This window comes from Fundulus heteroclitus, chromosome 19 (assembly GCF_011125445.2).
Source record: "Fundulus heteroclitus isolate FHET01 chromosome 19, MU-UCD_Fhet_4.1, whole genome shotgun sequence".
NCBI lineage: Eukaryota > Metazoa > Chordata > Actinopteri > Cyprinodontiformes > Fundulidae > Fundulus > Fundulus heteroclitus.
In genome coordinates this window covers 11034906-11054148 of record NC_046379.1, presented here as the reverse complement: position 1 = coordinate 11054148, position 19243 = coordinate 11034906, and the positions used below count along the sequence as shown (strand labels likewise).

The 19243-nt window shown below is 38.1% G+C and overlaps 1 protein-coding gene across 1 annotated transcript; it reads right to left on the bottom strand.

The window, feature by feature from the left end:
• Positions 1–194: 194 nt before the first annotated feature.
• On the bottom strand, positions 195–1482 carry LOC105938376 (rho-related GTP-binding protein RhoU). The gene is made up of 3 exons (XM_021307353.2): positions 1219–1482; positions 1084–1142; positions 195–1010 (listed from the first exon to the last, which is right to left on the bottom strand). Exons 1-3 carry the CDS (start codon positions 1391–1393, stop codon positions 564–566), a joined length of 681 nt encoding a protein of 226 aa, XP_021163028.2. The 5' UTR covers positions 1394–1482; the 3' UTR covers positions 195–563.
• Between the last annotated feature and the right edge of the window lie 17761 nt (positions 1483–19243).

The following is a 19243-nucleotide window of genomic DNA, read 5'->3' as shown; positions in this document are numbered from 1 at the left end:
TCGCTTCATTAAACTACTTAAACCTGTGGCTTGGTTTCCAGTGTGGCTGTATGTCCCATCGTGAGCTTAGAACAGAAGGATGGATTTAAATGGCTTTTGTCGTGTAAAGCAACACTTCAAAGTAACAGCAGGGGAACATTAGTGTTTTGTGTTTTCCCTCCATTTCTCCACTGTAAATAACCTTAACAAAATTATTCTGATGGTTAGCGGGTTCAGTATTTAATAGTTCAACCAAAAATACAACAACAGGACCGTAAAACTGCAAGACATTTACTGGAAAACATATACAACATTTAAAAGGATCTAAACAATAGCAACAGACAAATGGGCTTTCAATATAAGGAAGAAATGAGAGATTTAGACTGCAAATTTTCATTATTTGAATAAACTGATTTGTAAGAATCATAATTTATATTAGAGACGCCACTGTGTATGATGCAAAATGAAACACAGCTATAGTTTTATTAAGGGAAGTTTCAAAATCATTTTCTATTTGCATATAGTGGTAAAAGGCATGTTCATAACAATGAAAAATAAGCAGTATCCACTATTCTGTATTAATATTAAACAAATCTGAACATTTTTCTCAAACCTCCGAATGACTTTAACCGTTTAAGTGGGTTGAATTTCCTGGCTTGAGTACCTTCATCATGTTTGTGCCGGACGGCAGCAGACACAGCAGAGTCAAACACAGCTTTGAGGTTGTGCTGGGTCAGAGCTGAGCACTCCATGTAGTCCTGAGCTCTGATCCTGTCTGCGAGTCGTCTGGCCTGCCGGAAGCCCACCGGTCTGCTGCTCTGTTGGTGCAGCTCAACCAGCACGTCCACGTCGTGACGCAGGTCCGACTGAGTTCCCACCAGAATTATGGGGGAAGTGGGGTTTGAACCTCGGATCTGTGAAATCCACCTGGAAGAGACGCTGTGGAAGGAGACGGGGTTGACCAGGCTGAAGCAGAGGATGAAGACGTCCACGTGGGCATAGCACAGACAGCGAAGCTGGCCAAACTCCTCCTGACCGATGAAATGAGATATGTTGATAAGCAAATGATTCCTGATTCAGCTTTAAGAAATTTGTGAAATTCACCTGGCCAGCTGTGTCTACCAGCTTGATCCGAGTTGGGATTCCATCCACATGAACAAAACCTGCAGGGGGAAAGGTTATTAGTTCTATTACTTAGTCAGCTACATAAAAAAAAAAAAAAGATTACATTTCTCATACCAGTGAAAACATCAAACGCTGTCTGCCTGTACTCTCTAGTGTATCCATTAAAGATGTAGCTGATGATCATGGTGGTCTTTCCAACAGCTCCATCTCCAACCAGCATGCAGCTCAGCTCATCTCCCTGTCTTTTTGTTTTTTCCGCTTTCTGACAGACTTGTGCCATCTTCCCCATGTGGTACTACTCCATTTCTGACCGATATAAAAGTGCATGCAGAATTGAGGCATTTCTTTTGTCAGTCAGAGGGCTCATTTGGACCAGTAGAGGAGACCACCTCGGTTTGAAAGAACAAAGGCCCCCCAATCAGAAGAGGGACCCCCTCGTGTTTCTGTTTGGTGCATTTACATGGTCCCTCCCACAAAGACCAGTTTAAAGGTCAAAAGGCACACAGATAAACATCTTTCGTTTAAAATGTTATGTTTGTTTGAGCTTGCTATGCTCCTGTTACTAAAAACGGTCAAATGGATGTTAATTCTGGAGCAAGGCAGAAGGAAGAAGCACCGAAGGCGTCAAAATCCGCCGTGATTATTTTGTAATGTGATTAAACATTAGTTAAACAAAAATGGACTTGGGTTCCAATTTATTTGATTACTTAACGGTGTATTGCAATTACTGGTCAGCAGAGGGCAGTGTTCATCCACAATCACCAGCTGCCCCTGTGAGTCTCAGCTTTAGCAACAGTTGGCACTTTTTCCCAATAGTTGATGATGTAGCATAAAACTACATTAAATCCTCAACGCTCATAATATTTTACCTAAACCTGCAGGGGAAAGATACCCTGAATTTAACCTTAAATGTGAATATGATCTGTAATTTATCTCCATATTCTGCCACATTCATGCACCTTAAAAATGTGACAATAAATTCAAGGAATTCAATGAGTTTCATAATTAATAACCATTTAAGTGTGTATTATTTTTCCCACATGGTATTTTTAAGGGACGTTTTTAAGCAAAATCTTGTAATCTCACTTCAATCGTGTGATTTATGTTAATTGGCTTTTAAACAATGCTTTCACGTGAGTTTTGGAAGGTTCATTTGGACTTTATTAAAGGCACGTCATGATCAGGTTTAGCTTTCAGAATAAAACAAAAAGAAAAACCTTTTGGCTCAAAGAGATGCTAATCCTAAACAACGCAAGCTGCACAATTTAAAACGAAGGCAAACAGAGGGTCAAAAGGCACAGCTGGATTGTCATTGTTAGACTGTCATCAGCTTATGTTTATAGCAGCAACATCAAGTGCTTTGGTTCATCCTGCCTTGTTTTGCTGAGGTGACTGAGTTCATAAATTCAAACATTATGGGTTAGGCGCAAACTGAAAGTAATTATTCCCTCCGTCACAAACTGACCCGACTGGTCTGCAGCAGGTTCCATCTTCATTTTATTGCAATGTCCTATTGTTTCCCTTACTTAAAAGTAATAACTATTCAATTTAATTCACAGTGGAGTCTCACAGCTAATGCTTTCAAGTTACATCAATTAAGTATAAACTGGTTACATGAATGTTTTATATTATACAAAAATTGCTAAGCTGCTTTAGTTTTTTTTTAATTTAGCATTAATAATGAACATTAAAAAATTACAGCTGAGAATTGATCTGCAGAATATATTGCTAACAAAAATAAACTGTGATAACCTCTTCCAGTAAACCAAGCTAAACTTCTCGGTTTATTTAATGAGAGTCTTACAAAAAACTTAATGGAATACAAGCAAATCCTTAAATCTGTGAAATTGACAAATATAAAATATTAGATCAACCAGATTTATGCAAATTTAGTGAGTTGCAAAAGTATTCCATTTATTCTATCAGAATTTTGTGTTAAAACACATCAAGTACTACCATATTGTGTAACTATAAATGGCTTTCACAAGTTTGCGCAGATAAAACCAATTATTTTTTTCCGTCAAGGCCATTCAAACACATGAACATCAGTAAAACTATTCCCTCATCATGATGCTGCCACCACAATGTTTCACAATGTACTAGCTGTGCATTCAGGGTGTTTGATTTTCACTGTAATATTTGCTTCTATATGGCTTGTGCAAAACTGTAAATAAGACTATTCATAACTTTATCTCAACAATGGTTATCTTCTTGACTCTTCTCTGTAAAGGCAAAGTTTGTGGAGTTTATAACTTGCAGTGGTCCTATTGAAAGATGCTTCCACATGAGCCCAGGATCTCTGCAGCTCATCCCGAGTTTTAATGGGCCTCTTGGCTGCTTCTTGACTAATTTTCTTCTTGGTTTAGGTGGACATCCATGCTTTGCTAGGTTTGCAGTTGTGCCATTCTTCTGCCATTGTTCATTGCTCGGTGAGATGTTCAAAGAGAATGTTGTTTTACATTCTAATCCTGTCTTAGGTCAGATTTTTATATGTAAAAAAACCTTTGAAAACCATTGTTTCTTTCCATTCACCTCATAAGTCTCTGTTGTGTTTAGTTGTTCTAGCTCCTTAAATCCCCCAAAAAACGTTTAAATGTATTGCTGCAACGTATGCCAAGTTAAATATGAACACTATCGCAGTGCATTCAAGGTGTGTAGACAGTATTTCCTTCGTGATCAGAAAGCACATAGGAACCTGTGTCAGCTACTACCTTCTGTATTTTGCCTCCTTTGACCTTACTGCTGGTGCATTGTTCTGCAGAGTCAAGGTTGTAAATTGCTTTTTTCACTCCTTTTCTTCCACATTTTGCGCCACACAATGTCACAGCTGTTCTGCAGAATCGTTTTGCAAGTTTTGCAAGATGTGCTTCCAGAAGCGGGAAACGTTTGGGGGTAAAAATGCCTCTTTAAACAAAGTGCTGCTTCTTATCTGTGTGAGCCTGCAGGAAACTCTGGGAGCATTGTGTTTTAAGGCCTCTGCTTCCTGTTTGCCCTGTTTCTCACTCACTCACTCACTCGTTCTTTTCTCTCGTGTGTGCCCCCCCCCCCCTTTTTTTTCCCACCACCTGCAGTGTGAGTGATAGACTGTATTCTCCATGGTAGGAGGACAACATCTGGCCCTCTCATGTTGCAAGCTCACTCCTGTGCTCCACCTCTGACAGCTGTGAGTCACAACTCTGTTCCTTAATCCAAGGTAAAACCCAAACACAGGAAACATTCTTTATATATATATATCTCTGGACCAAAAACTCTTTTCCTGTATGATCCTCTTTTATCACAGATCATCTATAGGGCAGCTTTTCCGAGCAAGATCAGTTCAAACACCCAGTCAAAGTTCACATGTAGCTCAAAGAGGTGCAGCAGATGTCAGTATTGTGCAGAGAAAAACGTTCGATTTTCTGTAAACATGTTTTGTGTCTGCATTTTCACACTCTCTTGATGAATGGACACCCAGCATAGTATACTGACACAGATTTACTGAGCTAATCTGCTTAGTAAGGGTCTCCCTGTGTGCGCAGCTTAGGGGGAGACCCTGCAGCACACATTCCTAATTCCACATTTTCATAATCAAAAGGATCAATTTGATAATTGTTGTCTGACTCCTGACTTGTGTAAAGGTGGGATATGCCAAAAGGTCAGCTGCACTACGTGCTGCTTAGCCACAGCGGGTAATCCTGTGTTTATTTACTTGAACAACAGCCTGCAGCTCTGGATGCATTGAAAATAAAAATGGACAACAATAGAGAAAATCTGCAGGATAGGTGTTAAAAGATTATGTTTCTGCCTAAGCCAGAGATCAACAGTGTCCACTGCAGACACGACGACGACACACTGGTAAACAAACCGGTTCCATGACATTTTTTATGCAATATTCTGTAATAATAAGGGGTGTTATTAGGAACATTTACACATCTTTCTGTTGCATGTCAACTTTTCATAGCTTTTGTTTACATGCGAATTTAAGGCCATCCCTTCCTAACCATCTCGTGTGACACTCCCCCAACTTAAAATCCAGTGTAACCAACTGTCTTCAGGGGGTCATCGCCACTTACTCAGCATAAATTCAGAAGGTGTCAGAGGTTTGTTAGAAAACGTAAGTCAACAAACAGCATCATGAAGATATATAGCAGGCAGGTCAAGGAAAAAGCTGCGGAGAGGTTAAAAGCAGCGTTAACTTGAAAAAAATATATATCGCAAGCCTTGGACCCCTCACAGAAAGTGCTGTACTATCTGTTCTTCAAACTGGAAAGAGTTTGACACAAATCCAAACCTGCCTGCCAACCAACTTCACTCCAGGGCAAGGAGAGCAATTCTCAGAGAAGCAGCCAAAAGGCCCATGGCAGAGCTGCAGAGATCAATAACCCAGGTGCAAAAATCTGTCTACAGGAGAACTATTCACCCTACAAATCTACTCTTTATGGTAGAGTGGCTTAAAGAAAGCCATCAAAAGTCCAGCTGCTGTTGGCCAAAAAGAAGGCACAGCAACAATGTGGAAGAAGGTCTGATCAAATGTGACTGAGGTGAAATTGTTGGTCTATATATTGAAAACATTGTATGGTGAAAATCTGACATTGCAAATTAGCATGCCAACGGCATACACACGCAGAAACATAAGAGTGAGAGCATCATGCTGGGGGAATGCTTTTCTTCAGCAGGGTCAGAGATGTTGGGAAAGTGGATGGAGGTAAATACATGAAAATCTTGTTAAAGGCTGTAAAAGAGTCGAGACTGGGGCAGAGGTTTATCTTCCTCCTGGAGAAAGACACAAAAGAAAACAGAGCCAGAGCTGCAAAGCACTAGTTCAGATCAAGTTGTTAAAATGAATTATAGACACAAACCCAACTCGTAATATTTAGGGAGAGTTAAAAATACGTGTAAAGAACAAAGATTTCTGTCTCTCCCTGCTATAATTGCAGCAAAAGGTAACACTACGAAGTATTGACTTAGCGGGGCTTGATAGCAATGTGTCATAAGGGAACAATACGTACCACTATCAGATCACATTAATTTGGAAATCAATTCATGTTCTGCCAACCTTGTCTGAGCCGGCTTATAAAAATGTACCCAGTTAAGACACTGGCTCTATGAATGAGATTTATGCTCATTCAGTGAATCGTTTAGATTGTGAGTTCATCCCCACTCTCACATGAACTCAAATTCTTGCACCTTATTGTCACTGCATAAGTGATTTGTGGGACATCAGACCCGTGGTGTTTCACACCACCCCTGCTCTCGATGCTGTTGTTCACATTCTTGACAAGCAGCCAGTTATGCAAAGAAAACCTAAACCACATCCATGAATAACAAATAATCCTCAGACGCTGTCTTTGTTGGATCAAGGCTTTTGCATAATCTGAGACGTTATTTTGTGTCACTTGTATTTCTACCGGCTTAGTTTGTATGATCCTGTCCTCATTTCTGTGCAAAGCCTAAATGTGAGAGGGCTTTATGTTGGTCTATGTTACATCTCTGTCAGTTTAGTTACTCCTGGTCCATTAGAGGACAGTGGGGGTCCTGAACCAGCCAGCTAATCCCACTTTACCCTCCATGGAGCATTTGAGGGATCTGCATCGTCTCCTTTGTAGGAAAGATGTGGAATCCCTACTCTTGGAACACAAATCACATATGTGATGCATATATTAAACAAATTTTAAATTTAATTAGAAATTATCTGAATACAATTTACAAAAAAATGGAAAACATTATTATCATATAAAGTAGAGACCAGTCCAACTAGTTCTAATTCAAAATGCGATTGCTAGAAAATGTTTTAAGAAGTTATTGATAAGACAAAGTTTGGCAAGGATGAATTGATTTCGGAGCAAAATTGAAATAATCAGAAGTTGACTGATCACTTTCTCCTTAAAATAAACAGATCATGCTTTTAAATCCCTCCTTTTCACCATGAAATCATTCAGTTGTGGTCTATATAAAGTGGAACTGCAATGCTTTGGTCTGAATTGTTCAGACCAAAGCAAGCATTCAGATGTACCACATCACCCCTGTTATGTGGTACATCTGATCTAACTTGTTCTTCTGCTTACTGTTTGAATGCAAAGGAAGCATTTCACACCCTGCCCTCCTCCAGGTTGCAGAGCGTTCCACTCCACTCCATACAGCCATTTTCGTAGTTTGTTTGCTTGAATAGATAAACAGATTGAATTGTGTGGGTTGATATCACTGAGCTATGTAATACACTGGAGTGCTAATCACCGTCTGTTTGAACGAGTCGCTTTGAAGCCACCAGCCGCCATATTGGTACTCCCTATCTCCCCCCAGTAACTAGGGAATATGTGCGCTACAGCATCGAATAACAAGGATTTTCTCATGTTCAGGGGGGGCTTAAGACTTTTAAAATGTCAAATGCCATATACTTTTATGTTATGTTCTAAAAATATCTAGTACTGAGAAAGTCATGTGCTGAAATATTTAGCATTTTATTCATTTAAATATATATGTTTAACATTTATAAATATATAAATAACAATATACAAAAACATATATTTACATATGTGTATACATATATATACATATATGCATATACACATACACATACACGTACATCCACTGACTGTAGAATTACCTATGAAACGTTTTCACTCAGCCAGAAAACTGCTTGTTGTTGCAACCAAATCCTATGGGATTCTGTGAGAGTAGGGAGTAGCAAGATGGCGGCCAGTGACTTCAGTTTTTCAGCAAAATCAGCACTCCAGTGTATTATATAGCTCAGTGGTTGATACACCCAACAACCAAATGGTTTGACTTATCCACTTGTAGCTTCCACATCCTTCCTCTTGGACTACAAAATTTCTCTAAGAAATTACAATGGCAGATTAACAGCCAGAAATCCATAACCCTGTTTTGCAGTTCTGTAGCAAATACTGTGACATTGTTGTTCAACATTTTTTTTTATAGAAAATAGAGAAAACTGAACAGATTGAAAAAATTGACCCAAACAGAATATAAATATATTGATGCAGCAACTGGAGAGGCTACATTAAACTTTTCTGCACTTCTAGAGATTCCAAGTGCACAACAAAATCTAATTACAGGCTAAAAGTATATTTTGCATTATATGACCCTTTCAAAATGCTCGGTTTTTGAGATGTAAAATAATTAGACCTTGATTAATAATTGGCAAAACTTTATCACTTATAATGTGGCATGTATCCTGTACAAGTCAACTAAAAAACAAATTATCACAATTTCTGGGAGTTCTGGTTTAGCCTTTCTTTGTTGTTCTAACAGGTCTTGCCACAATCTCCTATTGCTACTGTAGCTCTCGTCACCACAGACACGGATCGGTTTCTCTTTAACTGGCATTTATTTCGTCTTTTCGCACATGAGTTTACTCATTTAAAGTTTTTACCTAAACTATTTAACAACATAAATTATGAATGATTCATTTTAACATGAATTCAACAGCACTTACAGCTACATTGCTAATTGCTTTGTTTATTTTCATGTTCTGTTTTTTGTACCTCTAGATTTTACTCCTCTTAGACCTCTATTTATCTTTTCATCTTGGTTGATAGATTGTGTCTCAGCTCAGCTCCATTTGTGCTAAGTAGTTTCCTTCCCTCAGCCTCCCTGCTTACCTTCTGCCTCAGCTGCTCCTCGTTACCCTCTTATTGTCACACTGGCTTGAAATGCCATCCTCCTCAATTCCCTCAGTATATAGGTTCACTGTTGACCATTCTTCCCCAATGGAGCTGCCTATTACACTGCCAGTTATTGCCTGTTTCTTTAGTGCCTTGTTTTTTGTCCATGCTCCATGCCTATTTCATCGTGTTATTCTTGTAAGTTTTACCATCTTGACACAAATGTCTTGGGAGAAGAAGGATTATGAAAAATTAAGTTGCTGCAACAACACAGTGAAACACTATGAAAAAAAAATGCAAAACTCAGAATTTGTAATTTTATCTGTATTTGAAAACACTAGTTGGTTCTCAGTCATTTTTAGCCGAAGGTATAATTTGCCATTGTGGAAGGTCCAAAGAGCCGCTTGCGTCACCAGAGCCGCAGGTTGCAGACCCCTGTCCTAGACAATACAGGAGATGGTTTCCATGTAAAACACAACAAATGCTTACAGTAAGTCCGTGCATTCCCTTCAGTGTTGATCCTAAGTACCCTTCCTGGGCAGCTTTTGTTGTATATTTTTAATCATGCTAGAAGTAATCTCCAGTTTTAGAAATGCTAATGTTCGTCTGTGCCCGCTTAGCCTTGCAGGATCACAGGGGAACTAATGCTCACAAAGGAAATAAAGCTTTTTCACACTTTTTCTCAACATAAAAATATATAGTCTATACAAAACACATGTTAAGAGCTGAAATTGGAACAATGCCCATGTTGTATGCTTGTATTTCAGGGTTCAGTATGAATTGTGTTTACATACTGGCTAACATATGGCTACAATTGGGTTTATCAGAGTCAGAGCCATTCCTCAAACTTCCACAAACACATCTAGATATAATTTAAATATCCAGAAACATCAGCATATTAAAATCTATATTTAACAAATATAATTGTATTGTGCAGTTAAAGTTAACATTTGTTTTATTTTAAAAAGAGCCTCTAAACAAATTCACCAATAAAAATAAAATTGCATAAACGTCACTGAAAGTATTATTTTCTATAAATGAATCCCAGTAAAGTTAAGCTTCTACTGTATAAAGTAGCCTAAAAGCAACCTGTGGAAAAGGGGTCCTAAGACCAGACCTTTATCCATCAAGCCAGACCCATTTGAATCAGAACCAGGACTTACCCCCTTGTTTGGATTGTGATTGTATGAAAGGTTTCTTTTTATCCCCCATTATTTGCTTTGCTAGGTTGTCTATTTCTGAGGGAATCTCTGCAGGTTGTTTCTTATTTATCAGTTTTACAACCCAAGTGTGTTATTCTTCATTCGGTAACTTTTTAAGTGAGTCCTTATTGTGTCGAAAAGCCAGTTCTGTGAGCCAAACATCCAAAACCTGCAGACATCTAAACTGGAGGCAAATGAGACCACAGTTGCCATCTTCTTCTATAGCCGCCTTCACAGTCAACAGACACAGCACTGTCCTCTTAAACTGTGTTCGCATTGAGTGTGAACAAGACAACATTTTCACATGAATTGCCTGCCGTTGGCTGGTTACATTTCTCCTCTCTCCTGCAAACAATCTGCGCCCACAACACGCTGACAAGGCAGCCATTTTCCCCCCAGCTCGTTTCACAGTGTCATCAAATAGGAGGAGCATCTATCAACTTGCTGATTCCTCCTGCCTGTTCAACTGACCATGGCACATGTGGATTTTACTGAGGAAGTTACGATGCTGTGTTTAATGTGGAAACCCAAACAATGGCATTGGTGCCCCTGATGCACCCTGTTCAGCGAGTACCACCACCTGTAGTTGTGTCTGGATGATGATCGCTTCCGGCGGTACTTCCGTCTTTCCTGGAGACGTTATGAGGAGCTGCTGCCCCGCGTTGGTGCTCTTCGGTCAGTAAATTCCATCATTTTCAATAGCAATATAGCCTAATTGTACTATCTAAATATGTAACACATGAAACATTTTTTGTGCTTAACTAAATGGACGAAGAGCACCCTTAATGCGACACAAACTGACAGAAAAGTTCTGATTATTGAATTTCAGAGAAATGTTGCTTTGCTCTATTTACAGTTTTGCTTCACTCTAGTCGCAGGTCTACTGCACTTTTTGCAGTTTTATTTCGCTCTATAGGCCAAATTTGTGCCATTTGCATTTACGGACAGGTAATTTGCTCCTGAATGCACCGTTGCATTGGGATAACATGGGAATCCCTCACTCCACACGTTCAGTGTGAGCGCACCTTTAAAGTAAAATTAGTCATAAGAGTCCTACATTTGATCATTTGAAATAATCTTTCTCCTGACATCAGATTCATGATCACTTTTGTGTCTTCTATCTGGTCCAATTTTATAATAAAATAGGTTTTTGATTAGCAGGTCCCCATACTCTGTAGCTGACATCAGTAGTTTATTTCTGTTTTATTTTCTTTAGTTTTATAAAACTGAAGATATCCCTTCTTCTTTTTTAACTCACTTTAAATGTTGAATGATTATGATTGAACCTTTTTATGTCTAAGTTACATGACTGATTCATTTTTGGTAAACCAAATTGGATTGGTTAGGTTATGGACATTAGACATAAAGTCAGTTGATCTCTGCTATTTTAAAACATATTAAAATAGGTATTAAAGAAGTGTAATGTGTAAATATTTTACTTATTGCTAAACACTATTTTTGTCAGTATTTTAGCACTACATTAACAAAACCCTGAATGTATCTTATTGTTTCACTAGACAAAGCAGATAATTCAGAACAGAGCAATCACAAGGCCCATATTTCTTAACATGTTTTCACAATTTATCTCTTTTATTGTTGAAGCTGTAGCAAGATGGGCCGTAGCCAAGTTCTAATAAAAAATATTGAGCTTTTAATGCAAAAAATATCAATAGATAAAACTAGAATATTATGCGTGACAAATTACCAGATGTGAGTAGAGTAAAACTAATTGTCCTCAAGAAAGAGTAGCGTTATTTCAATATGCTTTCACTCAAGAAGCAAAAAGTCATCATCCAACGTGTTTGGTTAAAAGGTGACTCAAGTACTGAGTAACTGCTTGATCATAACATCTGATTTACATTGTGAAAATGATGTCAAGATATGTGGAAATTCTGTTATTTTAAAGAATAAATGATTGCAACATCATTAAAAAAAACAACAAAGAAAAAAGAAACACATTTCCAAATCCAGTTTTGAAAAGATTTGAACCCAATACCAACAATTGGTAATGTGTGTATGTTACAACAGTGCAAAGTGATGATATATACAGTTTACTCTATCCTCACTTGACCTCCAAACGGCACAGCAGGCTCAGCAGAAAATAACGTTAGAACAATGAAGGTTGTGCACAAACAAGACGTTTCACTTTAACACACACTGTTTCTGTGTCTGGTACATGTTTTGGTTAAACTTGTTTGTTCATCTTTTAGTGAAGAAACTCAAGGTGGTAAAGAAGCCAGAGATGAAGAGTAGTGTCAAAATAATAACTCAAGCAGCAGTAAAAAGTATAGTGCAGTAAAGCTATTCAAGTAAATGTGACTGAGTTAATGTAATTCTCAGTGTAAACCTTACATAAACCTGTTTGGACAAAACAACTAGATCAAAGCAAAGCTACATCATAGAAAGCAAAAAGGCATTAAACAAAAATATGTCATCACACATTTTGCTCTTTATTGGCTTTTTGTCTCTTGTTTCTAGATCATCTGCACCTGATTTCTAGATCGCACACTCATGTGAAGCCATCTGGGGGGTAAAAAGATTTGTATTACATTGCTGAGTTAGATTCAGATGTTTCCTGGCTTTCCTGGCATTCCCGCACAGTAGACCAGGAAGCACACCCCTTACCTCCCTCTAGCACCATTGTCCTCCTAAATATCATATTGATAGAAGGTTTTGTTTGGTGTCATGGCCCATAGACTGAAAAAAAAAAAAAAAACGAAACAAAAACACAATGAACCTGTGGGAAACAGTTTGAATCTTGTGACTGTGACAATAAAAAATGTGTAGGATTTTCCCCAACTCTTTAATGAATGTAAGGCCTTCCCGCTCAGGAAGAAGTGCAAGGGATATTTTTTTTGTCAATGACAGCAAATAAAAAAAGATAGGCTGAAGGAAAGTCTTGACATTTTTTTGTAAAACGTGGTCAGATTTCTGCTGATAATTAGAACCCTACACGCTAAGCAAGTTTAAAGAAGGAGTGGAAGAAAGCATTTTAATCAGTTCATATTCTGTGTAGCTAAGATTAGCATTCCAAAAAAAGTAAAAAACAAAGCAACTGGACTTATTTTTCATAGTTGAAGACGTTTCGATTCCTCTCCAGGAAGCTTTCTCAATTCAAAGAGTCTGGAGTAATGTGGAGTAACAAGCTTTATACTACTGCCCAACAAAGGCCTTGTAATGGCTTAGATAATATGCAAATTCAACCGAAACAGGTCCACCCCTTAGTAATGGGCGATTGTTAAAGCCATTAAGACAGCAGATTGGACCGAAACTGGTCCACTCCTCTGTAACGAGGAGTCGTTAGGGTTGTTATTGGCAGCAATGTTTTGATCACTCGTACGAGGATGAGAATTGAGGTGATGATTGGCCGGAATTAACCCTATAGCTGTATTGTAAGTTTTTGAGAGTTGGAACCTAAGGCCCCTCCTCTGTTAATGACCCGGATGACTAAGAATATTCACCAGCACTAAGATTAGCATGCTAACACCTTTTGCAACATGTGCTGATTGCTCTAACCCAGAGGCAAAAATCTTATTCATGTAAGAGTAAAATTACTTCACTATAGTTTTACTCAAGTAGGTTATAAGTAATCAAAATAAATTAATAAATTAATATAATTGCTTTTTTTGCTACTAAACTCTTAACATGGTTGTCTTATAGTGCTGTCTATATATCCTTGTCATTCTTTTTCACTAATTACTGCATATTTGTTGAAATCCTGCTTTTGTGTCTAAAACTGTCAGTGTGGTGCCCTGCTAACGTTCAACAGGTACCTCGCATTGAATTTGGAATCAGTATTGCCTTTGGTTCAAAGTTTTTTTTTTGACATCACAAGGAGAAACTGATGTGTCAGTAGGTCTACCTACCCGAAATACCCCGAATTATGCGGTCTAAAATTTTAATAAGCTTTTAAATGTGTCACAATCCCCAGGTCTTTGATTATCTTTAGGTTCCTGGGGATCGTGCATTCTGTCTGTTTTCACCTTTTCGGTGTTGTGTATTTACTCTGTAGATTCTGTTCCTTCCTTCTTGTTTCTTGTCATTATTTAGTAGTAGGCTGTTCATTATGGATTCAGTTAGTTTACTCTTGTTATTATTAAATCTCTACTTCTGTTTTATACCCGTCTGTCATTTCATTGCACTTCCTCTCCTTCAGTTCATTACCATCATTTCATTCACCTGTGCTAATTACTTTCACCTGCAATCCCCTTTGTCTCCTCTCCCATTTATACAGCCAGATAGAAAATAACATCAATTTAGGCTTGTGTACAAACAAGAAGCCTCACTTTAATATAAACTGTAAGTTTGTGTTTGTGTCTAGTAAATGTTTGTTATTACGTGCTGTAACTATAAGTGGGTAAAGTAGCCAGAATTTTACTCAAGTACTAGCTGTGTTACTCTTAAACATAATACTCCAAAAGCAGCAGTAATAGATATTGTGCAGTAAAAAAAATTACTCAGTTGCTTGTGTAACTTGTGACTAACCTCTTCTGCTCAAAACATTAGTAACTACGACATGTTAGTTCACCATGATATAAACATATTAAATAAGTGTTATTTTAATCCCTGGCATTTTGAACCAAAGCCTGGCCAACTAAAATATTTGTCAAAAAACAAAACTATAATTAGGGATAAAAAATGATATATATAAAACACAGTTATTCCTGGAACAATGAGTCAACCAGAAGTAAATGAAGCATCAGAGGGCTTTCTGGTTCTTTCTTTAATTTTGTCAACTCTGTCAAACCGGTCAAATTAAAAGATTTAGAGGGCAATGTTCTGTTCTTGTTTGAGAAGAAACTATATGCTCACACGAACCGGAGTGTTGATGGGATTAAAGGATCATGTTTGTCTGCGCAGTGACTAAAGAATCCTACCACACCAACCACACCTTCTTTTCTGAGACATCGAAACCAAATGAACAGCTGTGAAAATCCCAAACCAGATCCAGTCTTTTTGTCAGATTATTATGAAATGTGTGAAATGGGTCAGAAAAGTTTAAATCAGCTTAACCTTTAAAATTATTGCTAGAAAAATAGATTTGTTAAAATAATTTAACTGTTCATTCAGTGCATTAAAAAACAAAAGTTATGTCACTTTGTTTTACCTTCATTCCTAATTCTTCCTATCATAATTGATGTATTGGGATTTTGTGGTTGTGAAATGATCATAACCACAAGTATGGATTGTATTTTCATTATAAAAACACATGCCACCCTGAAACAGCACCTGCATTTTTTACAGAGGATGTGAAAACAAATAATTAGGTACAGTTTTACAAGATATTGTATGTTTCAATTAAGCACCAAATTAAAAATATAAAGGTCTCAAAAGTTACATTTTTGGTGTATTCCGGTTAATTTTCACAGACAGCTTCCTTTAAACTAATTAAGACCCCTGATTAACTTAACTGGAAAGCCTAAAAACATTCATCTTTCATTGCTGTAGTATAATGTGTTTAGTGATAAAAATACCCAACATTAAGAAATAACAGTTTTTTATACAATCGCAATATTAATTGGCAACCTCAACAATGCCCGTGAAGAAAAACTATCCAAAGCTTTTTTAAATATACACTTCTATAACATTTGAAGGTGATCTGGGGAACTTTTAATCTGCAAATCAATTATCTGTGTCATTCTTAAAAATGAGAAATACAAGAGAACACACCTTTCAAGTGCGCCAAATGTCTATTGTCCTGGCTACGAGAAAATTACTACTCACCCAACCTTGCCCATGAATACAATCAGAGCAATAATTAAAATGTTCTTACATCTGCAGCTGTGACAAACAAGGCTTAACAGAGACTAAGGTTCATTGTGTCATCACCAACACGGAGAAGGATGGGAAGGGAGGAGAATGACATCTCTGAAGCTCACTCAGCTTTGGAGAACTGCAACACACAAGCACACTGTGGTCACCAAGTTTTCACAATAATAACTAGACACTACGTGAATGCCACCCAGCCGCATCGGAGGCATGTCAGATGATCAACTAATCTTGCTTATAATCCTAAACATTGACTTAATCACAAACACGTGAGGTGGATCTATTTTGAAACAAAGGATGAATATGTGGAAAAGTTCTGCATCCTGTTAAATGTGGTAGAGGCTCTTTAATACAGTGGGATGGAAAAATAGGTAAGACAAGTCTCTAAATTTCAATTCTGTGTCACCTTGGCAACCAAATATTAATAACTGGTAGATAATATCTACATGCCATCTGGTTGTATATAAGGCGGGTAAGGTTGAATATCAGGAAAAGCACCTCAAGGCCACTATCAGGTACAGTGGAAGAGCTATATTGCTCTGGGCTTGTTTCTCTTCCAAATGCCATGGGAACCTTGCTATGGATCACTTTTCTTGAAATACTAGAACATTTCAAATGAAAAAACGTTTTTTTTAATGATTATGGCTGGGTCTTTTAGCTGATTAATGATCCACAATATATATAATTTGACCAATGCAGCAGTGGTTCCCCCTAAATCCAGTATTGCACAGCGGCGTTTGGCATTCTATCAAATGAAAGACTGTGGATCAGTTGGCTCAAAGTGATCATTCCTAGACCCAAAAACCTATGGGATGAGTTGAGTAGAAGAGATAACAGGAGAGGAGCCAGGGACTCTGGGGGATAGAAAAAGACTGGGCAATGACGAATGGTAAAAGATCCCTCTTGATATGCTCAAGCCTCGTCAGATGTTAGGTCCTCCTATATTCACAGCAAGGGGATCGTAAAAAGTACCAACAGACTGGATGACAACACGTCTGGCACTGTTGATTTAGCTAAATAATTATTTTTTTTAATGTATCTTAAAAGATGAATTGTGAAAAATGGGTGGCATTTGATTTCCTGCCAATTTCTTTGACATTGTGTCTTATCGATGCTGCAGATGCTCTTCCTCTTAATGAAGGACCCCATATGATGGCCGCACAATCATCCACTTTCAGGAACCCAGAGTGAGGTCAGCTCCCAGATGACTTCCCTGTGTGTATTGTTGGGGCTCTAAAGCAGATAGGCTCCATAGTGACCCTATCACTTTCTCTTTAACACACTTCCAGGGTGACCTTCAGCCTCTTCACTGATCAAGGGTCAGGATTCAAACATGCTGCACATTAACATGCAGATGGAGAGTTCAAAAGCCACAATCATTTTGGAGAATGTGTGGCCACTTGTGTTGACCAGCACATCCTATAGACCTGACCTCTCCACTTTGTTGAAATGTGTGTGTTCCTGCTAAATAGAGTGTGCTCTGTTCAGAAGATACCCAGCGAAATCTTATTCTCAATGGGGCTTGCATGCTTCAAAAAATGGTTTCTATTCTATAGTAAACTTTTCTATTAAAGTTTGTGGAGTTTTACTGTATAACTAAGGTTTAGAAATATAGCTGTGTATTTCTGGGCTACGTGTTCAAATTATTCTCATAATGAGTTTATCATAAGTCATACCAAGAGCGCTGGGTTATGGCTTCTTCGTTGTCAACTTATCTTCCCAATTCCATTTTACATCATGTTTATGTCACCAACGTTGCACACTGGAACGGATTAATTTGCACTGATAAACAGCAGTGTTGCTTTTTTAACACAAACAGATGTTTTATTGGCTTTTCAATGCACTTTGAGATTACTTTTACTGTAGATAACTGAAATTATTTCATTGTATGTATTACTTGACTGGGTTGTCTTCCCTGACTAGCAAGTAAATATGCCCATTAGAAATATATTCAGAGCCACAAATGTTGATGTGATCAATACTTACTCAACATTTTTTTGGGTTATACTATACAGTGGTTTCAAGCCTATTCATCCCATCCTAGGAGCTGTGGACCAGTTTGATTAAACACAAACACTTGAAGAGGTAATCTTAAGAGAAACGGCTCTTTGTATTGGTGTTTTAAATAGGCATTGACAGCTGGTAGCACTGTTGCCTTGCAGCAAGAAGGTCTGGGTTCAAATCCCGAGTTCACACTATGCCTGTGTGCATTCCCTTCGGGTACTCGAGAGGGCCCAGTGTGCCTCTCCAAATTTACCTTAGGTATAAGTGTGTGCCTAGTTGCTAAAGATCATTATTATAAAAAAAAAAAAAAAAAAAGGGGAGTGGTGGCCTAGAGGTTAGATCATTGCGATGTGCTCCACCTCCGGTACACATTGTGCTTGTGTCCCAGAGGTTCTGGGTTCTACCCCCACACACTGCCACTCTGAGTCCCTGAGCAAGACCCTTAACCCCAGACTGCTCCCCGGGGGGCGCACAGTGGCAGCCCACTGCTCCGCAAGAGGATGCATTAAATGCAGAGAATAAATTTCATTGGACAGTACGTTGCAATGACAATAAAGATGATTTTTATGCTTGTCCCATGTGTCCCTATGTTGCCATGTTGTACTGGCCACCTGTGTAGGTTCAATGATGAGCACCCCACTACCCTGCATTGACAAGCAAGTATAGACAATGGATGGAAGAAACAAGTTGCTAACTCCCAACACACAAGTAAGCTAGCATAACAAAGTTTGTAGTCTGCTACATGTTGCAAACACACTTCAATGCCTATTTTCATTCTGTAGTTTCTCAGGGAATGTCTGGCTGGACGTCCATGCAGAGTGAACAGTTCTGTAAAACAAGGGTTTAAAATTAATTTACAGCATTACAGCATGTATCATTAAGGCAGCGTTGGATGACTGATTCTTGTAACAACACAGTCTATAGGACTGATATCTGACTTTTTGCATTCTTTAAGCTTATCAGGAAGCGTGTTTGGTCAGTGCAATAAACTGATTTCATAAAAAAAAATAAAAAAACATGTGTAATATGTGTGCATCCTAAGCCAGTGTTTGTCTCATCAAAATGTCACTATGGTAACACATGGTGACAATAAGGATTCTTGATTTCTGATTCTATTGACTCCAGAACAGCAAGACTGGCATTATGGCGTGACCATCCCAAGCCCTGGTCTTTAATGCAAAAAGTAACTTGTGAGCTGAGGTCAAACATGCTTTTTCTGTTAAGAAGAACAGAGGAGTTACGCAATGTAGTTCAATTGTCCTGGGCTTTTCACATGGGACCAGAAACCAGTCAACATGCAACACAAATGAGACAGTTCTCAGAAACAGTGGGTATGCAACTTTATACTAGATCAGTGACTCACAGGGAAGTGAAACATAATTTTTTTTTTTTTATATTCTTTGTGTGTTTTTTTTTTTTTTTGCTGTCTAAAATTATTTCATCCACATTTTCTACAGCTGGCCGGCATATTTATGAAACGGTTCCTAATGCTTTGATTTGGAACAACAGAACATGCAGTTACCAATGCATTTGGGTGTACTAAAATAAAAGCAAAGGTACATG